The 24,640-nt window shown below is 39.8% G+C and overlaps 1 protein-coding gene across 7 annotated transcripts in view; it reads left to right on the top strand.

Moving 5' to 3' along the window:
• Positions 1–24,640, top strand: part of KLHL32 (kelch like family member 32) — a 185,561-nt gene that overhangs the window by 67,155 nt on the left and 93,766 nt on the right. For 6 of the 7 annotated variants that reach the window (XR_006722443.2, XM_010948406.3, XM_074368602.1 and 3 more), the window contains one exon: positions 15,599–15,706. Coding sequence is in view for 5 of the 7 variants with exons in the window: in XM_010948406.3 (XP_010946708.1) it covers positions 15,599–15,706 (108 nt within the window). In the remaining 2 variants the exon portion in view is untranslated. Of the gene's footprint in view, positions 1–15,598; positions 15,707–24,640 lie in introns of those variants that run through there. The other variant, XM_045511754.2, reaches the window with a different exon arrangement.

The raw sequence follows: 24,640 nt of genomic DNA, 5'->3' as shown, positions 1-24,640 counted from the left end.
GTTGCAATTTTTTTCCTAGAAAGCACTCAATGAGTTAAAAGGAAAATCAGTGTCAAAATTTCACAACATTTAAACTGAATAGTAATTAAAGCATTGTTCTTAACATGGATTTGAAGAAGGACAATTAAAGCCTTCTTTGCAGTTTGAACTCCCTGGAAAGAAGACTCTGAGACAGAGTTCAGCGTGAAGAACCTTTGGAATCAACACCCATGGTGGGAGGTGAAAAAAAGCAAGACTTAGGAGGAGAAGTTGATCTTTGATGTCAGCCCAACAACAGTCACAGCTGACTCCACAGGGAACTCCAGAGCTAAGATGCCCTTCAGTGCTGGGCCTGGTGGCTAGGACTTTTATATTCTTGCCCTGATCACTCATTGAATTTGGGCCTCCCAGGAAGGGGCGGGACCTTAGACAGGACACTCTCAGCAGCTGGGCAATCCCTGAAGAGGCTGACAGCTGAAGTCTGTCTGCCCACAGTTCTCCCAGCAGCTGGGACCACAGATTCCTCATTAAAGAGGGATCTGGGGGCCACATCAGTAGCGTCTTTTCCAAGCCTTGGTGCATTTGTTTAAAATAGGAAAGATCCAGAATAGTGAACTATGCTTTCAACCACAAAAACTGGAATTATAAAATAAATGCTAATAAAATAGCTGGAAAGGAATAGGATAAAAGCAAGTATTCATGAGATAGCAAAAAATACATATTTTTATATTAAATATTCTTAAACTATTGTTTAATCATATGGATTAAGATAAACTTTGACCATATTTATTCAAGAATTATTAAAAAAAGGAAGAGGCAATATGTAAAAATTAAAAAAAGAAGTATATAAAAATAAAAAAGGTGACATTTAGAGATGAAGTAAGGAAAAACGATTATCAAAGAAACCATAGAAATTTCATATCAACAAACACTAAAACCTTGGTGAACATATTTCTAGAAGAATAAAAGTTACCAAAATTGGACCAAAAGGGAAAAATGTAAGAAATTGGGGTAGTAGTCAGAGTAGCCACACACCTCCTCAGAAAGGCTGTGGGCCCAGATTTTTTATGTGCTAGTCCTACCAACTCTTTACTTAACAGCTATTTCCCATGAACCAAGTCTAAAGTCTGTAAGAAAATGGAAAGCCACACAGCTAGTTTTATATGGCTAACATAATTCTCTTACCAAAACACAAGGGCAGCAAAAAGAAATGAGAACCTAATCTCACTTATGAGCATAGATAAAAGAATTGTCAACAAAATGCAGCCAAATCCAGTGATCAATTTCCAGTCCTCTCTTTTTCACAGCTCATCAGCATCTCAATTACTTCCTGTTCCTTGACATACTTTATTCATTTTGCTTTTGAGTTTTTCAGGTTTTTCTCCCACTTACTGGCTGCTACTTCTCAAATGCTTTGCTAGTTTTGCCTCATCTCCCCAACTTCTTAAAACTGGAGTGGCCCAGACTCAGTCCTTAGACTCTCTGTCTACACCAGCTTTCATGATAATTTTATACTATCTCATGGCTTTATATGTATAGTAATATAAAATGATATATAAATTAGGGTTCTTAACAGAAACAGAGCCAAAGGGATTTTATATACAGAGAGAGATTTATTATAAGGAATTGACTCACTCAATTATGAAGGTGACAAGTGCCAAGATCTCCACAGTCAGCAGCCTGGAGACCCAGGAGAGCCAGTGATGTAGTTTCAGTCTGAAAGCTGTGGGCTCGAGGCCCAGGAAGAGCCCATGTTTCAGTTTGTGTCCAAAGGCAGGAAAAAGCCAGCATCTCAGTTTGAAGGCAGTCACCAGAGAGAATCCACTCTTATTCAGCCTTTTGTTCTATTGAGACCTTCAGCAGATTGTATGAGGCCCACCCGTGTTAGGGAGGGCAATCTGCTTTATGCAGTCCATTCAAATGTGCATATCATGCAGAAACACCTTCGCAGAAACACAGAATAATGTTTGACCAACTGTCTGGGATCCCCATGACCCAAGCAAGTTGACCAACTTAAGCATCACAGATGATGACCCACCCCCAAATTTAGATCTCCAGTATAGATGCTCCCCTAAAATCCACAACTTGTATACCCAGCTGCCTGCTCATCACCTCTGCCTGGATGTTTAAGAGGCATCATAAATCTAACATGTCCAAAGCAAACTCCCAGTTTCCTCCCACAAGCCTGCTTATTGCATGGTGTTCTCCATTTTAGTTAACAATGACTATAGTTAGTGCAGTTTCCAAACTGCTGAGTAATTAGTGATTCCTTTCTCCTGCGTGCAAACTGCCAGCAAGTTCTGTGACTCCACTTTCAAAATATATACAGACTCTAACCACTTCTGCTACTACCGCCCTGGCGCCCAGGGTCATTTTTCCCTGCAGTTTTGCAGTAACCTTCTACTTTATCTTTGTACTTTAATCCTTGAGCCATTGGCATCTATATCAGGGCTGCAGCCCCAGTGATATAACTGAAACTGCACAGATTATTTCACTTCTGCTCAACACCCTGTGATGACTTCCACTTTTATTCAGAGTAAAAGCCAATATCTTGTGGTCCACATGATTCTACCTCATCAGGCCTCCCTCCTATGACTCTTGCCCTCCCTCCTTCTGCTTCAATCACATGGGCCTCTCTCAAGTATGCTTGGTATGCTGTCACCTCAGGGCCTTTGCACAGCTGTTTCCTCCGCCTGCCTTACTCTACAGGACTTGCTTCCTTGCTCCCTTCTGATCTTTGCTCAAATATTACTTTCTAGAAAGTAAGGCTTTACTTTTATCTATGATAATCTTATTTTTAAAGAAAACTTTATTTATGTATTACTTACATAAATAAAAAATAGTAAAGACAAAAAGCCACCATTTAGTTTTTTTAAACTTTTTGAGTCATTAGGCCCAGTCAGCAAAAGCCTTTCCTCTCTGGGATTTGGATCGTATTTATTCAGCAGTGGCCAGGATGCCTGAGTCCATAGATACAGTTGAAATACAAAACTGATCAGTAATACCTGTTTCAGTTTTCACAAGTAAAGGTGATTTTCACTAAGACTAAATAATAGTTTTGTTTTTATTCATGTAGATCTCTCTGTTTAACAGCTGGTGTGGAGCTAGGGAGCAGAAGGATGGCTCAGAGACACTGGGGCACTGACTCTGTTTTCTTCCTACAGTTGAAAATATGGCCTTACTGATGCCAAGATTGAGTTACAAACCAGGAAAGTGATGATTGTCCCACTCCCCAACATAGAACTTCTTAGAGTCTTAGTGGGTATGTACTCCTGGAGAGAAGTTTAAGTCCTGAGTTCAAAAGACTTGTAGCCCAGCAGACATCTTGCTGTTTCCTTGGATCCAGCTGGCCTAGTGTGGTACCATCTGAAGCCACCAGGGAATTAGGAAACAGGAAAGACTGGACAGCTAGCTACTCGTACGTTTTAGAGTCCTTGTCTAATTAGCTGGGGACCTAATGTAGTAGCATTCAGTTGCTTCCCTTCAGCTTGTAACTCCAGAAATACCAGAATCTAGTTCAGAAGAGGTACCCAAAATGCTGCAATAGACTTCTCTTTTCTTAAGGCAGTTGTGACTTTAAAAAACCTACACACAAACATAGTTCCGAGGAGCTGTAGAAATGGACAAAAATCACCCCCAGTTGAAAATGTGCTCAATTTCTCACCTAAGTCATAATCACCTGTTGTCTGTGAGTAGATGTTGACATTCTGCAACTTGTATCTGCTGATGAGTCATTTAGTTAACATCTACCAAGAAGAGGCCTCGTGAACTAGCTTTTAAATTTAGCCAGAAAAAAATAGCACCATTAATGATGGCCTTGACATTCAGCAAAGCCAAATTAAGCAGTCAATCTGACATTTCATAGACAGTCTGTTACAGAGCCTCACACGTGGTGGATGTTCGATAAGCATTAATTGCCTGGCTGACAATGAACAGCTGCACATCTGTCCATTATTGAAGCTGCAGTGGTTGAATAACTAGAAGAAGGCTGATTTTAGATGTGCTGTGGGTAGGATCTTGTGAGCACCAAAGGATGTGTGGGGTTTTGTTTTGTTTTCTTAAATTAATATGGATTCATAATTCCCTTTTGAAACTGAACGCATCAATTAAAAATAGTATTCCCTTTGTTAGTTCAAGGTGGAGTACCAGTTAGTACTAGTAGGGGTCAAATGTTATTTCCTTTTTACATAGAAAGCTGAGAACCTCTAAACAATCACTGTTATATCCCCTTTAAAGCTATTTGCCTCAGTGTCAGAGAAATCATTAACATCTCAGATTGGATAACTATTAATTTCATTGTTGTGCTCCTAGTGCACTGTGTTCATTATAGTGAATGGAGAATGGTGACCTCTGGTCTGCATTTTATTCCTCTATTTAAACTGATTCATTTCTACTGAATATAAATACTGTGAAGCCAGATAAATACTTATAATGTAATAATAACAGCTTTTTTGTCATTTACTCTCTGCAGTCACTGTGATAAGCTTTTTATATGTATTTAAGTTTGTATTGAAAGATTATTTCACTTTTTCTGCCATATCTTTTTATGCTTTTAAAATGATAACTTTCACGCTGTTTTATTTAAAACCAAAAATTTACCCATGCTTATTTAATCTCAGTAATGCAGTCAACCTTAACTTCATCAGAAAGAACAAGAATACATCTGAATGATAATAAAGCTGATGAAAATTTTAAACCTTTTGAATATTGAACAAAGACAGATGTTTTATAAAAGAAGAATAAGACAGCTGACCATGTGAATCTGATGAACTGGTGTAAAGAATTATTGGACTCTATAGATAGGCCCTGATTCTGCTTATCATTTTTATTAAAAAAAAACTGATTCAAAATGAATTGTCCAAGCTGTTGGATGATCCAGCTGCTTTTTGAATCAATTGCTTTTGATTAGCTCATCTGATTTTTTTTTTGGAAGGGGAGGTAATAGGTTTATTTATTTGTTTCTAGTGGAGAGACTGGGGATTGAACCCAGGACCTCATGCATGCTAGGCTTGCATTCTACCACTGAGCCATACCCCTTGCTCACCTGGTGTTGATTGGAGTTTTGGCTTACATGTCTTGATTCCTGAAGGATTGAATTATCAGGATTCTTCTCATTTAGAGAGATGTGACTCTAAAGTGGTAAGAGAGATTTTCATATCCAATCACTCACATCACTTTAAAATTATGTACCTATGCATATATACATTTTCATAGGATTAAAAGAAGTTCTTCATCTAGTTACTTTGCAAAGATATTTGAACTCTTGTGAGTTATTCTTAAACTCCCCCCCCCCCCCCATTTTGTAAGATGTGGAGACTTTGCACATAGCCTGCATGGACGAAGAATCAAATGTGTTTGCAGAAGGAGTGAACTTGAGCTTATGGGATGACCCAACACTTCATATTAAACTGATCTGCTCTGCCTTGAATCAGGAAGGTGCCAGTGAAGTGGTTGCTTAGCAACTAATGGAGTTAGAGGAAGCCCTGTGTTAGCCAGGACTCTTGCCCTCCTCTGTGTGAACGCCTAACAAGGGGAGAGTGGCTCCGATGTGTGTTACCTGACTCACCGCTGTCAAACCAAAGTGATGAATAAAAGAGATTGAAAAGAGATGTCACAGCTGGACTGGGCACCTGTATTTATGGTCTTATGCATCTTATTTTATGTTAGCATGTTGAAGGAAAAGATATATATATAGGGAGGACATTAAAAATAAAAGAGGAGCTGTTGAAATTTGGGGTTCAAGTTTTAAGAGTGATCTTTAACTTACATTAGGTATTTAAAAAGTAGAATAAGTGGTAATTGAGGTGTTTCCACACTATTATCTTCGACACTCTTCCAAAAAGTTATCTATAGAAAAGAGGCAAAGCATTTTATACAATGATGTCATGAATTTTAGGACAGAAACTGTGTTTTCCTGCTTGTACATATGTACACTTTATGATGCAGGGCTGGCACATCTGCCCCTGCTCCCTTTTTATACCCATGACAGGCGTAATAACTAGATCCTGACCACTCTCACTTGAGCCTGAATGTGGCCTCTCAGCCCTCAACAGGGCTCGAGGCAGCCACTACCAATATCAGACTGGACAAGCAAGAAACTGCCTGCGTACTGTTTTTTCAATTGAAGCATGGTTGATTTACAATATTATGTTAGTTTTAAGTGTACAGCATAGTGAGTCAGTATATTTGTAGATTATACTCCATTTTATTTATGATAAGATAATGGCTGTAATTCCTTATGCTGTGCAGTATATCCTTGTTGCTTATCTGTTTTATATATAGCAATTTGTATCTGTTAACCCCATACCCCTAATTTGTTCCTTCCCCCTTCTCTCTCCCCTTTGATAGTCACTAGTTTGTTTTCTATGTCTGTGAGTCTGTTTTTGTTTTGCATATACATTCATTTGCTTCATTTGTGTAAGAGTCCACATATAAGTGATGTCATACAGCATTTTTCTTTCTCTGTCTGACTTATTTCACTAAGCATAATATTCTCTAGGTCCATCCACATTAGTGCCAATGGCAGTATTTCATTCTTTTTTATGACTGAGTAATATTCCATTATATATATCACATGTTCTTAATCTAGTCCTATGTTGATGACACTTGGGTTGCTACCATGTCTTGGCTATTGTAAATAGTGCTGCTGTGAACATTGCAGTGCATGTATCTTTTCAAATTAGTGTTTCTGTTTTTTCCAGATATATACCCAGGAGTGGACTTCCTGGATCATATGGTAATTCTGTTTTGATTTTTGAGGAAATTCCATCTGTATTTCATAGTGGCTGCACCAACTTACATTCCCACAACAGTGTACAAGGGTTCACTTTTCTCCACATCTTCACCAATGCTTGTTATTTGTAGACTTTTTGATGATGGCCATTCTGACAGGTATGAGGTAAAACTTCATGATTTTGATTTACATTTCTCTAATAATTAGTGATATTGAGCATCTTGTGTTAGCTATCTGTATGTCTTCTTTGGAGAAATATCTATTCATATCTTCTGCCCATTTTTTTTTTTTTTTTTGATTGGGTTGCCTTGCCATTCTTTATGGCAAGTTGAAAATCCTTTAAAACTCTACTTTTGAATTCCATAGGAATGGGTCAAAGGGATTTGTGTCAATAACAACTCTGAGGTGGCCACATCAAATTCCTTTTCAGGAAAATGTAAGAAGATGGACCAGAGAAAGTCAACCAAAGTAATTGGGGAAAGAAAGGTGGTATGATGTATTTGCCTGAAGGCTCCTACCACTGTCATCATTCAAGAACATGAGATGGTTTACTTTTTCAAAGGCCTAATTCTTAGAACCATGGGTCTTTCTTTAACTTTTATTTCCTAGGTAGTAACCTCCCCTCCCTTCCCCCTGAATCTGGAGATCAGTCCTCACTTGCTGGGATTTGGACTCCAGTCTCCTGCCTGGACTGCAGGATTTCTAGCATTGGCTTGGATTGCTAAAATGTTAGCACTCAAAGAATTTGGAGTAGCTGCTCTTTCCAACAGGAGACTTAAGGGCTCTTACCACATATTGGAAAGGCTGTTAAGAAGAAAAGGGAGTGAATGTATAGACCTACTAGGAACAAGGGGAAAAAGTTACCAGGAGAGTGACCACGATTCAGTATTCTAAAAGCATTACTAATACTTAGCATTCTCATGTGAAGTATTGAGTGTCTTATCACTTCAAATATTCAAGTATTCATGGAGTGCTGTTGTCACAAAACTGGCCTCTGCACCCCAATAGCCAGATTGAGACTCAGAGGCAGAGTACTGGGAGAATCAGAAAAGAACACCTTCATTGCTTTGCCAGGCAAAAGGGAGTGACAACAGGCTAATGCCTTAGAAACTGTGACTCCATCTTGGGGTTGGGGTCTTAAGGATTATAGAAAAACTGGATGGAACAGAGAAGGTGATAACAATCAGGGCATTTTACAGGGTGCTACATTCCTCTTACCCTTGAGGAATCTTCATGGCATCCAGGAATTCCTCCAGAGGGTCTGTCCGTTCTTCTGAGATTATCGACCCATTACCTCCTTCCTGGAGCATAGTCTCTGGGTTTAAAGGTGTTCTCGGTAAAGAATGTATAGGGAGGGGAAAGCGTAAAGGAAAAGTTGGTGGTTGTTTTGCACAGATGCAGTAAGGGAGGAAAAAGCAAGTTGCAGGATTTCTCAGTCAGAATGAATCAGCAGACAGTTTTAGCATCAGGGAAGCCAGCTTGTTAGTTTTTTCGTTTCCTACTCCTTCCACGCTACAAGGGTGGAGGACTGACTATAGCCGTGCCTCTCAGACTCTGACGTGCATGTGGGTCACCAGGGGCTCTTACTGAAACACAGCTTCCCGTCTAGTAAATGTGGGTGGACCTGAGATTGCACATTTCACCAGTTCCCTAGTGATATCAGTGCTGCTGGCCCAGGAACCATAGCCTGAGTAGTGAGGGGCCAGTGGTCTCTAAATTACCTTCCAGTTTTAAAATCCCATTTCCCGAAGAAAGCTAGAGTTTTATTCTTGATACTTAAAAACACACCCTGGGCAGCCCTGCTAAGCCACATAAGGGCCTCCTCTGTGTCTTACTCATGGAATCCTCCCTGAATGCCTATTGTATTTTAATCAACACAGAATCTCTCCCTTTGCCTCCTCAGTTGCTCCACCTCTTGTTTTTCTCATGAGGCTTTCAAATTTTTCTGATATTACTGCCTTCTAAAAATTTCCTGTCTTCGTAGCTACTTCCCCTGATTCATGCAAACTCTGTATCACACCTGCTCTCCGTCACTCCCTCATGCAGACCTCAGATTCTATCTTAGGACAGCTGTCATAATGTGGGAAGTCCAGGTTTGGTCTTACGTGTCCTTAGTAGATGTTGAAAGGCAAGATTGTGCCGCTGGCTGCCATATGAGGACAGATTTACCGAAGTATATTCAATATCAAGTATATTCAGTAAGGAAGAGTCAAAGTGCCATCCCTGAGTATCTAAAGATAGAAGAATGGATTTCTTTACATGGTGGGTAGTGAAGTATTGAAATCCCATACCCATGGGGTAGAACCATAGACTAGAAGATGACAGACACATCAGATGACAGAACAAAAGCCTAGGGATCTGAGAGGGGGACCCAAGGCTAAAGCAAGATGTGTGGGTGTCATTTTCCCGAGTACCTAACAGGTGACAAGGATAAATACCATTCATGGCAAACCTGACTTCATGATGGGCAACACTTTCTGAAGTTTCTGGCCTTCACATTTACTATGTTTTTTTCTTTTTTTTTTTTTATTGAAGTGTAGTCAGTTTACAATGTTGTATCAGTTTCTGTTGTACAGCATAATGTTTCAGTTATACATATACATACATATATTTGTTTTCATATTCTTTTTCATTGTAGGTTACTACAAGATACTGAATATAGTTCCCGTTGCTGTACAGTAGAAACTTGTTGTTTATCTATTTTATATATAGTAGTTTACTGTATGTTTAGCTAAGAAAATAAAACAACTAGATTTGTTTCCTTTTTCCATTCTGTTCCATTCCCTGCTCCCCCTCCCTCCCCAGAAGACCCAAGTAGCTGAAATATGGCCATGTCTAGGAGCGGGGGGAATTCTAAGGAGAAACAGGATAGACTATAATCACGCTGATTTTGAAGGGCTCATTATCACCATGTAGTTAATTTAAGAAGTAACTGTGCCAAGAGCAAAGCTGTGAAATACAGTTAGAGTCATTGAATAAACAAGCTACATATTTGAAGATGTTGGGAAAACCAATGTTTCACAGTTTTTAGCATATAAGGTAGAGTTTTCTTTATGTGGTTAAGGTGAGGGGAAACAGGTATTTCAGAAGTATTAATTTTCCTACCTAATTATGTGCATAGTAATATAATTTGATTGTTTTCATTTGTCCAGACATCTTATTCTCTGAGAATATTATTATGCGGTTTGCGGAAGAATTAAAACAGCTATAAATGTGTAGGGGAAAATACCCCTTCAACCAAACAGCCTCAGTCTTTCAGGCCATTAAGCTCCTCAGATGGATTGGATTGCTTTTGCATCTATGAGATAAAGAAGGTAAATCGGCCATCTCGACTGTGGTCAGGACTCTTCTCGCCTTAATGTCAGGGAAATGGGCTATTGTGGTTAATTGAACAGTCTCATTAACTGAGATTTACTACCCATTTTATATGTGAGGTATAACCAAAATGCAATAAAGGATAATCACCATTAACACTAAATTGAGCAAAATGTAATCTTTGTTGATTCAGAAGTTAGCTCCAATCCCTGTAATGCCTCATGGCTATTGTAAACACCACTGATTACATCACATGTAAAAGGCATTATAAAAGATTTAGGGGATCAGGCTGGATCCACCACAATCATTGTTAAGTTGCTGTTTTCAATAACTATCTTAAACATGTTTATTTACTTTTATTTAACTCTCTTGTAAAAGCTAAGGGTTGAATGTGCCCAAAACAATCCAGTTATTTCATCTGTAAAATCATTTAGGTTCCTGATAAAATGAGAATTCACTGTATATCTTGCCCACATCCGGTGCAACCCCAAAGCTACGCATAGTTGACCGGGTAAGAAGATCATATTTCATCAACTTTAAGTGCTTAAAAAGGTCTATCATCTGTCATTCTACCTTCCTTGAGGATGTAGCATTTCCCTTGGTCAGTTTTGTGGCATAATGTACCAACCTAAAACAGGTTGTTGCTCATCTTGTGACTGCTTGACAACTGATGGGACCCAAGGAAACTTAATTCATGTACTGTGATGTTAAGACTCAATTTGTGTCATTTCTGTGTGAAATACAGGGGGGATGACGCACTGTAAATCCACAGATCTCTCTGTGGTAGGCACTTAAAGTGGGTTGTATTCTCACAAACTGGGTTTTCCATTAGAGAGATTTGTGGTGGTTGCAGCACATAATCAGCCAAGAGTAAGCTGTGAGGACTGTAAATCTCAGCCTGGCCGAGGCTCTCCCAAAGACAAACAGTGTGAACCAAGAAGGAGTCTGTGCGATGTTTTCCTGTTTCTAAGCAGAACCCTCCCCTGCTTTGGCAGAATGTTGTGGCTTGATAGAGGACATTGCCATATGTTCTTACTTTTTTCTAAATGTCTAGCTTCGAACTCATTTTGAAAATATTCTTTCTCTTTAACTTTAGCTACTTTTTGTATCCCAGTGTCTAAAACACCTTACATCCAGAAAATTCTTTCTTGTGTTGAATTATTTTTGTTTATTACAGTGTAGAACAGCTGGACATCATCTGCAGCTGACTTTGTGAAGAGTTTGTCAGTTCACTGATTGAATCATTCCTTCGTTGCCCTGTGTGTATTGCATGAATGCAATGCTAGGGTCCAGGGACCCTGTGGTGAAGAAGGCAAATACGGTGCCCGCTTGCACGCATGTTACATTTTACCTTTTCAGTAAGTTAATGCTGAAAGGTAGCATCCTTGATGTCTTCACCTCTTCTGCTACCAAAGAAGGCTGTGTCCCTTCCCATGGGCCCTAGCAGGTCTCTAGACACTGTTGCACAAGCTCAGGCAGCCTAGGCAGCTGGGGTTTCATGTGTCAGACGGCTGGGTTCTTCCTTACTTCAGTGGTATCCAGTGGGGCTTTTCCTAATGGAGGTGCCTTTTAAGTTTGTTAAACTCAAGACACTGATTTTGATTTAATATTTCCTTTTTTTTTTTCCAATCTTTTAATTAACACATTTTTCTATTTTAAAAAAATTATATGTTAAATTTGTAACATTAAATTTCTAAGACTATATGATATCAGAATGGAAGTTAGTGTTTTTAGAAATGGAGGTGATGGTTTTTATGATGGGGTCAGTCCTGAAAGTGTGGTGTAGTAGTATGCAGTGAACGTGAAGTCCTGCAGCCAGACATAGGAATTTTGAGTGAGATTTTCAACAGCAAAATCTTTGAAAGGAGTGGATTTGGGCAGAGGGCAGAGGTAGGGGACTGTTTCTTAGCTCTCATTCCAGTCGGGATCCAAGGGAGACAAGGGAGAGTAGGACAATCAGCCTGGAATAGAACAACAGTTTCTATTTATTACGCGTCTAGTAGGTGCCCAGTGTTGTGCCTGACTTTAAGTATAATTGTATCTAAACCTCAAGACAACCCTGTGAGTTTGGTATTATCCCCGTGTACAGATAAAGGGCCTGAGGTTCAGAGAAGTTAACAGATTATCCAAAGGTCACATGTTCATGGTAAACTGCCCACAGTAGGTTATAGAACCAGGATCTGAATGAGATGTGTCTTCCTGCACAACCCTGAACATTAACAATAAAACCAAGTTTTCAAAAGGTAGGTGTTAGAAGTACGCAGGTAACACATGTCCATAGTAATGATCCAAATAATACTGTATGTAAATGGAGTAAAATAACAGTCTCTTCCTTCCCTCTGCAGTCGTCCCCTCTAATAGAACCACAGTGACCCATTTGGTGTCGCATTGTTGCTTATACAGATATATACACACATTTTTGAAGGGGTTGTATTCTTTCCCCCACTCTGCCAAGCCTGGTTTCAAGATCAGTAGCTCACAAGTCTCTGTTTGAGGATGGATACCTGTTCTATGCTAGTATGGCCGTGCTTGCTTTTGAAAGACCCTTATGAAAGCAGATTCAAAAATTAGCAGCTTGTTCTGTCATTTAACTTTTGCTCTCGGGAACTTTTTCCATTTCATTAATCCAGATAATTTTTTTGCAGTTTGAATAATTTCTGTCCTGCTTACTGTACATGGGGTGATGGAGGGCAGCTGGTCACGAAATCATGTGCAATTACAACTTGGGAAATCTGAAAAAAGAAATTAATGTGGGGAATATTAAAAACTGAAACACTCATATAATAAAAATGAGACATTGTAAACAACTGAAATTTCTTTCAAGTTCTTTTAAAAGCAGCTATAAGAAAACTAAAAGCAAATTTAGAAATGTACGAATTGAAAATTTTTTTTTACTGTAACCTATGCTTTTTAATTTTGAAATTTTAGAGCTTCTACAAATGCATAAGCAGAATCCATTTAGCATTAAGTCAATTTCCTGTTAGTATTTTTTTAGCTATAGTCATACTTGATTTCAAAAACAAAAACAAAAAAAACCCAGAACTTGTACTTCTATCAATCCTTTTAACCAGAGAATACATAAGAGAAACTTTATTCTTTTTGGTTGTTATCATAAAATACAAATTTCACTAAGAACTCATCATATACCAGGCACTGTACTGAATACTTCGTATGTTCTATCATATAATCTCCAGACAAGTTCATAAAGTTAGTACAAATTTTATCCCCATTTTTCAGATAAGAAACCTGAAGTCCAGAGAAGTAACGTGTTTGTCCTAGTCACTTGCCGGTGTTCAAACCCAGAATTTTTTGGTTACAAGCTTTCCCTTTATCACTGTGCTTCACCAAACCAAGAATTATGTGACTTCAAATCTACCATTCTTAACCTACATGCAGTACCTTAACTGCCATTAGCATCAGTGGGAAGCCAGATTAACTCACTAACCAAGTTACCAAATTTACTATATTGGCCATTCACCTGTAATAGCTTCTAAAGGAATGTTAGATTTCATTTATTCATGATAAAGTAAATTTTTGAAAGTTAAATATATTCCAAATTTTTGCTATTTAATATAGCAAATAAAATTGCATGTGTTACATGTTACATATTCCCAATGTCTTTAGGATATTTTGAATATTATTTTTTATTTTCTCAAATTCTAAGCATTTAAAATATTCTTTACAAAATTTCTCAAATGACAAGAGAGCAACAATTCTGTATTTCTGACAGTTAGAATTTTAATTATATATTAAATTATCAAAGAGAATCCTATTCATTATGAAATTTACAACTCTAATGCTTAAGCTAGAAATGAGGACCTCTAGAAAGAGTAATGGACCATCAGTTAATACCCCTCATCCCATACATATTAATTTAAAATGTGTAGACTTGTGAGGATCCAAAATACATTTATCAGGAAAAAAATTTCTAGAAGATGAATATTAATCCATTGGCAAAACAAAAAAAATCACTTTTTAAAATTAAAAAGATTTGTTGTGTGCTGAAATATTACCACATAGAACAGCGGAGTGAGTTTGTTCGTTTTGATTCTTGTTTTACTTCTGAGAAGTTAGCCAAACTGCAAAATCTGAAGAGACAGTCCTGTCAAGACTTCTTTCACTTCCGACACCAGCTGCATGTTTGAGGGGATTCCTAAAACTGCTCTCATGTTCTGTAGTTCTCTGGAAAGTCTCACAGAAGCTTGTACACCCCTGGATGTGGCTTATTGCAGGGGAAGGATACAACCCGGAACTCGCCAAGGGAAGAGACGCACAGGGCAGAGTCCAGAAGGGGACCAAATACAAAGCTTCTGGCCATCCTCCGCCTGTGGAGTCATAGCGTGACCCCATCCTGCCCATGCTCTGCAGCAGAATGCACACAGGACTGCCAACCAGGGCAGCTCACTCAAGTCTTTGGTGTCCAGAGTTTTTTAATGGTGCTCAGTCACACACTGCCTATGTGGCTGCCCTTTCGTCACCAGCCTCTCCTGAGGTCAGACTAATACCTTTAGCCTCTAGTTCCTCTGAAGTTCACAACTGGTGCAGTGTGGCCCAAAGCCCCCATCGTAAATCATGTTGCTAGACTGTCAGTGGCCAAAGCCCCAGGAGACAGAGATGCTCCTTTGAGGCAGGATATTCCAAAGGCCTAGAGGTCACTTTCCAGAAACCAAAGGCAAAGGCCAGACCTCCCTTTGGGGAAGGTTAGTTCAGCACTACAGAGACGTATACATTTCTAGCTAGTGCATTTCACCAGCAGTAACCCCAAAACTGAATGTTCTCTTTACTCCCTGTTAAGTTAAACTTGTTAAATGTGTACAAATTAGTGGGGTTTTTTGTTTTTTGGGTGTTGTTTTTTTTTTAGGTGGGAGGACCCATGCCTTTGTTTATAATTTGGTAAGTTTCCTTTATTTAATTGTTAAGTTTTCATTTGACTAACTGATTTTCAATAAGCTGACTATTTTGAGAATAGGCTTAGGGGCAAATTAATTTTCACTGAATAATTCAGACTGTGGTTCTCAAATTCAACGCTCTGAGCTGCTGACTCTGGGTCTGGGCTGGGGCCCCATAAATGTGAGCTCCGACAGGTTCCCAGAGGATGCTGATGTTGCTGCTCCAGGTGCCACACTTTGAGAACCACTGGACTGGCGTGTGTGATAATGGCAGATGAGAGGAAGGAGACGTGTCACTGAGGTGAGGCAGAAGGAAAAGGCAGAGATGTCAGGAGGTACTGCTTTCCATGTCCTGTTGGCAAGAAAGTTTGGGGCTGGCCCCCAGATCACGGTTAGCTGTGGGACCCCAAGGGAGAGCGAATGAGTTTGGTGAGTGAGACCCAACACAAGTCCCCCAGGGGACAGCCGTGGGATTCAGTGTGACTCTGTGTGTGAGCCACGCAGAGCCCTTGGTGTGTTACTGCAACTGGTCAGACAGCGAAGTGACCATGGCTTGTGTGAAGGAAGCCTTGAAGAAGCATTTCAGAAGCCACAACAAATCTTTAACTTGTAAAACCTTTCTCTCTTAGTTTCTCTAGGACTTTGTCCCTTAACTGTCTGTCCTCCTTTCTCTCCCCCCTAGGCCATGTTCAGTCTTTGTATGGTGGAAAGTGGGGCCGATGAGGTGAATTTACATGGGGTGACCAGCCTTGGCTTAAAGCAGGCCCTGGAGTTCGCGTACACAGGACAGGTATGGTACCAAACGTCATCTGAGAGGCTTAACATTTTAACTGCACCTGACCAGAGGAGATATCCTTGAGGTATGAGATTTAGATATTTTTCTTGTTATTTATTTTGATGTTAAAAAATAGTTTTACATCTACTTAATGTTATAACAAAATAAGGCAAATGTAAGTAAAGCAATTTGATTTTAAATATGACTCAGGGAACATAGTATTTTAATCTTAGCTCAGTGGCCTGCTGGTGTAATTTAAAAATATCCTAAAGAATTATATGGGAAAGAGTTGGCAAGATAACTTGAATTCTCGTTGTTCTGAGAATGCTCAGAAGCTCAGTGACTCTATTGTGGCTCTATTGGCTTAAAAACAAGACCAAAAAAAATTTATTTTTAATTTGGCCTCAAAGAGCTGTGTCTAGCATCTTGACACCTGTCCTTTACATATATTTCAGTGTCAGGGCCTCAGGTAATAGATTAGAAAGTGATGGTTTAAAAGCCAAAGTTGTTCATCACTAAAATTGCTACGGTACTTATGGGGATTTCCAGAATAAACCTGTTTTCTTTTTTTTTTTAAATGAAAGAATAATAGTGACAACTAATAGAATGCAAAAGCCATGTCAGTGTATGACTGTCTGAGCAAATCAAAACAAAACTGCATAAAGACAGTTTGAATCTAGGTCTGAAGCCTCATGGTTCTTATCTAGTTTCATGTTAGTGAAACAGTTATTAGAACATACAAAGCCCTTCCTTTTAGAATTATTTTTTTAATTGGGATATAATGGACATAATACACTGTATTAGTTTTAGGTGCACAACAGACTGATTTGAAACGTGAAACTTTCTTTACTTAGCAATATGTATTTAAGGTTCCTCTGTGTCTTTTTGTGACTCAGTAGATCATTTTTATTGTTGAGTACTTTTCCATTGTTTGGATATATGAAGGGCATCTTGGTTACTTCCAGTTTTGGTGATGATGAATAAAGCTGCTAAAACTTTCGTGTGTATATGTGCAGTGCCTGTGGCACAGAGGACTTATGAAGCATGAACTGAAGGTCACATAAGGGCTTAAGGGGAGCTGACTTTTGGAAGGGTAAGAAAACTGCTTGGGAAGAGGGAAGAAATTTGCAGAAGGCAGCTGTATCCTGTTACCTAGGAGTCATATTCCACTTTAATGAAGAAAAAGGAAGCCAAATAAGAATATATATCTCTGTCTCTATCTCTGCCTCTATCTCTATCTATATATATACATGCATAGATTGAGTTGGATTTAGCACTTTCTCAATGCTGGAGGTTTGATGGTAGGACTTCTGAATCTTTGCTGTTTGCCTGAACTTGTCCAAACATAATGAAAGCTTAAGTCAATAGTTTCTATTTCCCTAACTAAGATGAAGCAACCATTTCTTGGAAGGTGGAAGTATGTGACGTTTGAATTAAGTTAAACTTAATTTAAATATCAAAAAACATAGATATATATACATATATATCTACATATAGAGAGATTTAGATATATATACATCTGGTGTAGGTACTTAAAAAAAAAGTTCTAGGCAAATCCTGGAGCTGCATTTATTCTGCCCAGTGACCCGTTCTTGACGTGTGCATCCACCCAGAGGTGACAGCCCTGCAGCACACACAGCAGCAACGCATCTGTTCAGATTGTGCACTGAGGGGACAGGAAGTAGGCTGGCATTTCATGGAGCACCCTCTGCAAAAGCCAGGGCACTGCCCTAGGCACCACTTGTGTGCTGTGTAAGCTAATCTCCTAGACAGCCCTGAGGAAGGCGGTGATCCTGTCCCAGAGCTGACAAGCCCTGGAAGGAGCTGTGGTTGACTAAGATCGGTCTGCCTAGTGACTGACCCAGTGAGTCAAACCCACCTCTTACTCTCAAATCCATTGTTTTAATGTTCTGCGTCATTAAGGAAGGGTTAAGTCATACTTGTTATACTTGAAGGAGGCAAGGAAGTGTTTGGACGCTTTAGAGAGTGAGCTCTTTTCTCTCTCTCTCTCTCTCTCTTGTTTTTGGAGAGTGAACTCTCTGATGGGCCTCTCAGCTGGGGTGCTTTTCCAACACTCAGTTCACGAGGGCTCTGAGTCGCTGCACTTGTCCTCTGTGTGTGATTGCTCTTGGCTGCAGAGTGGAAGTTGATGCAGCCTTTCTTGGACAACATTTATGGTATTTTGGTTTCTTAAACACCAAAATGACTTTATCATAGATCTGTTTTCCCTTTGAGACATGAACACAGGTGATGACAAGAAAGTAGAACTGTAGTGTACTTGGGAAATGCAAAAAAGCTGCATTCTCTTACTGTGGAAATGAAATTAATGAATTTCAAAGCCAAAAGTTTGGGACATGGAAGCATGGATAAAAGCATTGTTCTTCAATTTCTTAATTGTTATTTACTGTTGTGGACATTTACTGATACACAGTCTTTAGCCATGATATGTATGCAGATTTATAAAAATCAGGGTTAACGTTGAATTTCTCTACCTATAGCTATTTCTACTGACAGTTGATTATATCTTTAGTCTGTTGTAGTAAGCATAGTATAAAATGTTAAGTATTTTAAGTGTCTGAAAATTGTTGCTGTCTTGGGAAAGAAATTGAAAGTATGGAGTGGGTGTGATGAATGAGCACCACTCAGAGCAGCAAGGTGTGCGTGTTCCTCCTACACACTGCTCTGAAGCAGAGCCTCCTTAAAACTGGTCACAGGGTTCATCCAGGAGATCTTAAAGAAAAAGCAGAAATTCCCCCTTATGCAGATACATCCTCTGAAAATGCATGCACTCTCCTATCAAGGAAAGCACACGGGGCTGGGCTAGCACACTCTCTGCCTTCACACTGATTAGAGGCATGCCCTTCCTGTGGGCACACTCTGCGTGGGGCACAGCCTGAGCGGGGCCATCGCAGCCCTCGGGGGCAACCTTGCGCAGCCATACACAGAGGAACTGGCCCCAGAGGGCGGAGGAGCTGACTGCTCTGCAGGCCCTGCTCCCGGCTGGCACTGGGAGCTAGGTTGGAAGCGAAGGATGTGATGTAAACTGTTACTGGGCAGAAGTGCCTTAGGCAGAAAAGGACAAAGTGAACCTAAGAAAATACCAACTCTCACTTACTCCAGTGAGCAAGAGGACCCTGTAACCCTGGCCTCACTCAATCTCCTTGCTTTCCAACTCTGGCCAGGAATCCATTTGTATTTCAGACCAGTCGTGGGTAGAAGAGATATGGAAAGAAGGGGGAAAAAAGGGATTCTAATGAAGATGTTGCCTGAGGGGAGGAATCCCAGTGCAAACAGGACAGGAGGTCAGTTACGCAGAAGCAACAGGTATTGCTGGGAGAACCCAGCCAGGCAGTGACGAGCACTTAAACCAACTTCCTTCCACAGGGAGAAGAGCCCTGCTCAGAAGGTTGAAGGACTGGCATCCCCAAAGGTCTTGGAATATGCCTCTAGGGATTTGAGTAGCTAAGGACCAAAAATGAAAGCAGTTAGGACTGAGAACCACAATAAAGTTCACTATTTTTGCACTCTGGCTACAGCGATGTCGAGGAAGGTAGACTGCGTGCCACGTGCTGTGCTAACACCCTCCATACAGTGGAGCAAAGAGTTAAAGCCAGTTAGCTTCCTCTTACTTTCCCGAGAACCGTCCACCTGTTCTGTCCCTTGTAGCCTGATGGAGAGATTCCAGGAATCCAGTAAAGAGAGAAACCATGCACTAAGTGATAGTGAGATTCGCAGCCCCCTTTGAAATTTCCCGCAGTGCCCCTCCAGGCGCTGCTAACTTTGTCAGCCATGAGCCAACGACAGCATGTCTAGGCAGATAAAAAGGATTCTTTGGTATCTTTTGTTCCCCTGCTTTTCTCTTCACAGCCAATAACTCCAGCCTTTGGCTCCTCAGCATCATGGAAGAACCCATCTCTTTGGGGACACACACCCTAATTACCTTTCTCTGATCCACAGGATGCTTTAGTACAGTCTTCACAAGAATATTTTGTGTAACTATTAATATTTTGAAGTCTTTGGAAATCTAGAAAAGTAGGGTACTCTGTTAAGTGAATAAAACCTTTTTTTTAGCTATAATTGTGGTCATGTAAAAATACACATGCAATCAGGAATTGAAAACTAAAAGAAATTGCCCCTTAATTTCCATGCTCTTGTTTAGTAAAGATTTTCTTCCTGATTCTTATTTGATTCCCTAATATGTTCATGTGACATTTTCATGTAGCCCTGATAAGGCAGACACTATAGCATTACATTTTTAAAAATTTATTGAAGTATAGTTGGTTTACAGTGTTTTGTTCATTTCTGGTGTACAGCATAGTGATTCAGTTATGTATATATATATATATATATATATATTTTCCTTTTCTTGTTCTTTTTAATTACTGGTTACTACAAGATATTGAATATAGTTCCTGTGCTATACAGTAGGACCTATTTTATATATAGTAGTTTGTATCCTGAACTCCCAATTTATCCCTCCACCCCTTCTTCCCCCACTGGTAGCCATGAGCTTGTTTTCTGTGTCATTGAGTCTCTTCCTGTTTTGTAAATAAGTTCATTTGTGTCATTTTTTTTTTTTTAGATTCCACATGCAAGTGATAGCATATGGTATTTTTCTTTCTCTTTCTGGCTTAATTAGTATGACAATCTCTAGGTCCATCAACATTGCTGCAAATGGCATTATTTTTTATGGCTGAGTAGTATTCCATTACACACACACACACACACACACACACACACACACACACACACACACACACCCCACATCTTCTTTTTTATCCATTCATCTGTCGATAGGCATTGAGGTTACTTCCACGTTTTGGCTATTGTAAATAGTGCTGCTATACATTGGGGCGCATGTATCTTTTCGAATTAGAGTTTCCTCCTGATATGTGCCCAGGAATGTGATTGCTGGGATCGTATGATAAGTTTATTTTTAGTTTTTAAAGGAATCTTCACACTGTTATTCATAATGGCTGCACCAAACTACATTCCCAACAGTAGCATTACATTTTGATGATCATTGAAACTGTATTTATTCTGCACAACAGAATACTTTCCCCTGGAGACCTGAGCATCAGGTGTGGCAGCAGAGTGACAGGAGTCTTAATTGGAAATGCTTTCCCGTGCACTCTCCCTTTAGGGACAGATGTGTCACTTTACATGAGAAAAAGTCCCCATGAGGTTTACTTATAAGCATAACCTGGTTGAGCTAAATAATAGCACATGGAACAAATCTGGGAGAATTTTTTCTTAAATGCTTCTCGGGAGCAGTTAAGACTATTCAGAGGCTTTAATATTTTAGCTGCAGAATCGTTTCTTCACCTGGCAGTGCCTACGGAAGCCTGGCAAGTAAGAGGCCCCCAAGGCACCTGCTGTGTGCCCCAGGCTCTAGAGCACACAGTCTGACATCCAAATTGTAAGGAAGGATATTTTGAATTGTGCAGAAAGTGATTATTTCCTTCTCACGTTAATTCTTGTCAGAGCTGTGCCAGAGTCCATATCTGGATCGCTGACATAGAAAGTTTGAGAAGAGTGAAATGAAGGGAAAAAGTTTGAACTCCATCAATGAATTTTTACTTTCTTGGATCTTTTGGAAACTCTGTATCACTTACCTTTTGGAGAGATTTTCTCTTTTATCAGAGGATTATTGAAATAAACAAGCAGGTGTATCTGCTTACTGTTTTGGGGTGTGAATGTTACATGTTCCCATTCATGGTTTTCTAGACAATGTCAACCGACTTGACAGACAAGAACCATATGCCAAATGGAATTTTTACAGCTTTTCAAGAAGTCAAGTAAAATAACATATCCTTGACATGGTTAAGGATAGGTTGGAGACCTAAACGTTTATTGTGAAAAAATGAAAGTGAGATTTTAAAAGTCCAGGTCCTGACTGACCCCCAGAAGCTTACCTTTCTCAGCTGAGGACCCAAGAACAACATCACTGGACCAAAGCCTGTCTGTTGCTCATGGAGAACAGTTGATCCAGACAAAGCGAAGTCATACGGGAGGGCCTCTCACCTGTAGAGCAGGGTCAGTTCTAACTGCCCGTCTCCACCTCCTGCCAGCCTGTTCTCCCTCCTGAAACCCATGTGTGCTGTTTGATCAGAAAGGATCAGAGTGTCATTTTATACTGTGGGCATTACAAAGCCGTATGCTCAGCATAACAATGTCTAAAAATGTCTCTGTGTGAGGAAGTGTAACTGTGGCCACACTTGTGAGGTCAGCTTTCCAATATGGTAATAAAACTGATGTTTTGATTTTTTAAAAAGTGTTTCCTGGCTTTTCCCTAATAATTTGCAAGTTTGAGTTTTCTTAGTTGTCTGACAGTCACTCTGCAGAAACAGAAAGGCCCCCTCACCCACCCAACATTTGATTTAGATATTGAATTGGGTAACACCACACATGCACCAGGAGCATAGGAAAAGGTTTATTACTCTTATAATGAGGATTTCTGGGGGGAAAAAAAAGAGTGGGTCAAAGAGGTCCAAAAATGGCTTGAGAGAGCAAGTAGGGGCGATTGGCTTCAGTTTTGTTAGTGTTGGGGATGGGGCTGGAGGGTGGTTTGAACTTCCCACCAGCATCAAGGAAGAGAATGCTCAGACTTTCTTGTATTTCCCCCTGGGTGCAGAGCAGGCAGGGAACAGGGAGTGGTGAGGCTTGAGAGCTGTCAGCAGTCACACATGATCAGTGGAGTCAGACTCCAGTACATTAGTCTAGCATTTTACTTGAGTGTTAGTCACATTTTAGGCACAAACATTGTCCTTTGGGACATTGTGAAACTCGAGTCACTTAATGAAAACAAAATGGGTTTGAACAGTACACGTCCAGCCTTTATAATCTTTCTTGGCATTAATTCTGGGCCGAGGAGCCCATTGTGGGCCAAGGTGCTCGAGCTCCTGTGTACAGAACATGCACACTGATAACACTCTGAGGGGCTCTGGATAGCTGAGGGGAGGTTAGATGACAAGGTTGAGCGGGGCCTTTCTATATTGTCACCTGTCTTCATTATATGATTCCATTTAAATGAGCTGGATTTATTGCCCTGCAGTTCTGCCTTGTTCTTCTCACACTCTGCCTCCCACCCTGATCCTACTGCCAGTGTAGGGAATAAAAAGAGAAGTATTTCCTGTATGCTCTTGAGAATGGTTTTATTGTCATAAGTGGGGCAATAAACAATCAGCTCTTTTCTGTTTGACGTCCTCCAAAGACATCATTAGAAACAGCTAATATCCAGCAACTCAGAATAGGAGGTCAGCCCCTTAGTTAACTCAGGGTGGATTTTGTGCTTCTGTGCACTTGTTTCTCTTTGTTTCAGCAGAAAGTTCCGTTGCTAAACATTTTTTATTTTATCCATCTGAAAGTTTTCCTTTGCTGTGGTAGATGAGTAGCAACTCCTGTTTGGAATATTTCTAAGCATAAATCATTACAGTTGTGTTACTGGAATTTCTGAAGGTTGGCTGCACTCAGAATCATTCCCTAAAGAAATTCTGACTCTTCCTTTAGGTGTTCCATCAAGTGAAGGAAGGGTAACAGTTTATTTAGTGAAGAATCTTGATTAGCTCCTTAGTTTTCCTAAGAAGATGTCAGTCTATTGATGGCTTTTTAAAGGACATGAACTTTTCCTCTTACTCAGCAAAAGAGAATGACCACACTCCAGCGTCAGCCTGTTTGCTAGACAGCTCTCATTAAAAGTTCATAGGGAGCGGGGAGGGTATAGCTCAAGTGGCAGAGTGCATGCTTAGCATGCACGAGGTCTTGGGTTCTATCCCCAGTACCTTCTCTAAAAATAAGTAAACCTAATTACTCCTCCCAAAACAAAACAAAACAAAACAAAAAGTTCATAGGGAGAAATTATACACATAATGAATTCCCAGAAGATATGCAGCCTGTCCATCTAGCTTGGTGGTTCTCAACCTCATCTATCAGGCTTTAATATAGAAAGGCCACCTTTACTGTCCTAAAATGAGATTCCTAAAAATATAACTTACACACAGATTACTCTAAACATCAGTAAGTGTGTCTTAACCATATATAAAGAACAAACAGAAGGAAAGAAAGTATAGTGAAAATAATACATATTTCAGTAGGTACAGGCTAGAGCACAACTCTTCAGAAGATGTAAGAGTCGCCTGTCCACAGCCACAGGTAGAATCATTATGCTGGGACAGCTGCATACAGACACAGACTGACACGTGGCTCTTTTGCTGGCACCTGAGATACCACAAGGGCATGCCCCAGGTGACATGATTTTCTGAAATAGTGAACAACTCTTAGTAAAAATCCGTACAAAACAATAGTCTTCTCTTGGTTTCTACTGTGGTAGCATTCCTTGAAAATTCAGTGTTATCTTAACACAAAATCAACAACAAATTGTGTTTATATGTAAAACAGAGTTCAATTCTGGGCTTTGAGTTTCATAAACACGTTTTTCACTTATGTGCATGTCCAGCAGGGCATTCAGATGTTCAGGAGATAGGACCATTTTTTGTGGTTGGTGGCTGTCCTGCACATTACCTAGCCACTGCCCATTAAAGACCAATAGTGTCCCCCCTCTTGGGGCAACCAAATATACCTGCATGCATTTCCAAATTGCTCCCAAAAGGTTGTCCTGCCTCCAGTGAGAACCACTGCACAACAACTCTAAATTTTATGCCTGGATCAAGGTATCAAGGTAGAAAAATCAGAAAACTGAATGTCTGAATTTTGAAGAGTCTCATTATTCCACCTTTTATGCAAAGCTTTATAAAATACACTTATGATGGTATTAAAAGTCTCACCAGGTAAATCATTCAATGATACTCTTAATGTCTGCAGGAAATTCTTCATTAGATTTCAGAGCCTGGAGAAGCTAGAATTCATGTTAGTATTTTCATTTTTATATCTTGTATTAGGCTAAATTTCCTTTTTTAGCTTTGATGCTGGGAAGCTTAAAGCCATACTTGT

The sequence above is a fragment of the Camelus bactrianus genome, chromosome 8 (genome assembly GCF_048773025.1).
Source record: "Camelus bactrianus isolate YW-2024 breed Bactrian camel chromosome 8, ASM4877302v1, whole genome shotgun sequence".
In the NCBI taxonomy this organism is placed as follows: domain Eukaryota; kingdom Metazoa; phylum Chordata; class Mammalia; order Artiodactyla; family Camelidae; genus Camelus; species Camelus bactrianus.
The sequence above is the reverse complement of the archived record's forward strand: the minus strand, read 5'-3'. Positions and strand labels throughout refer to the sequence as shown.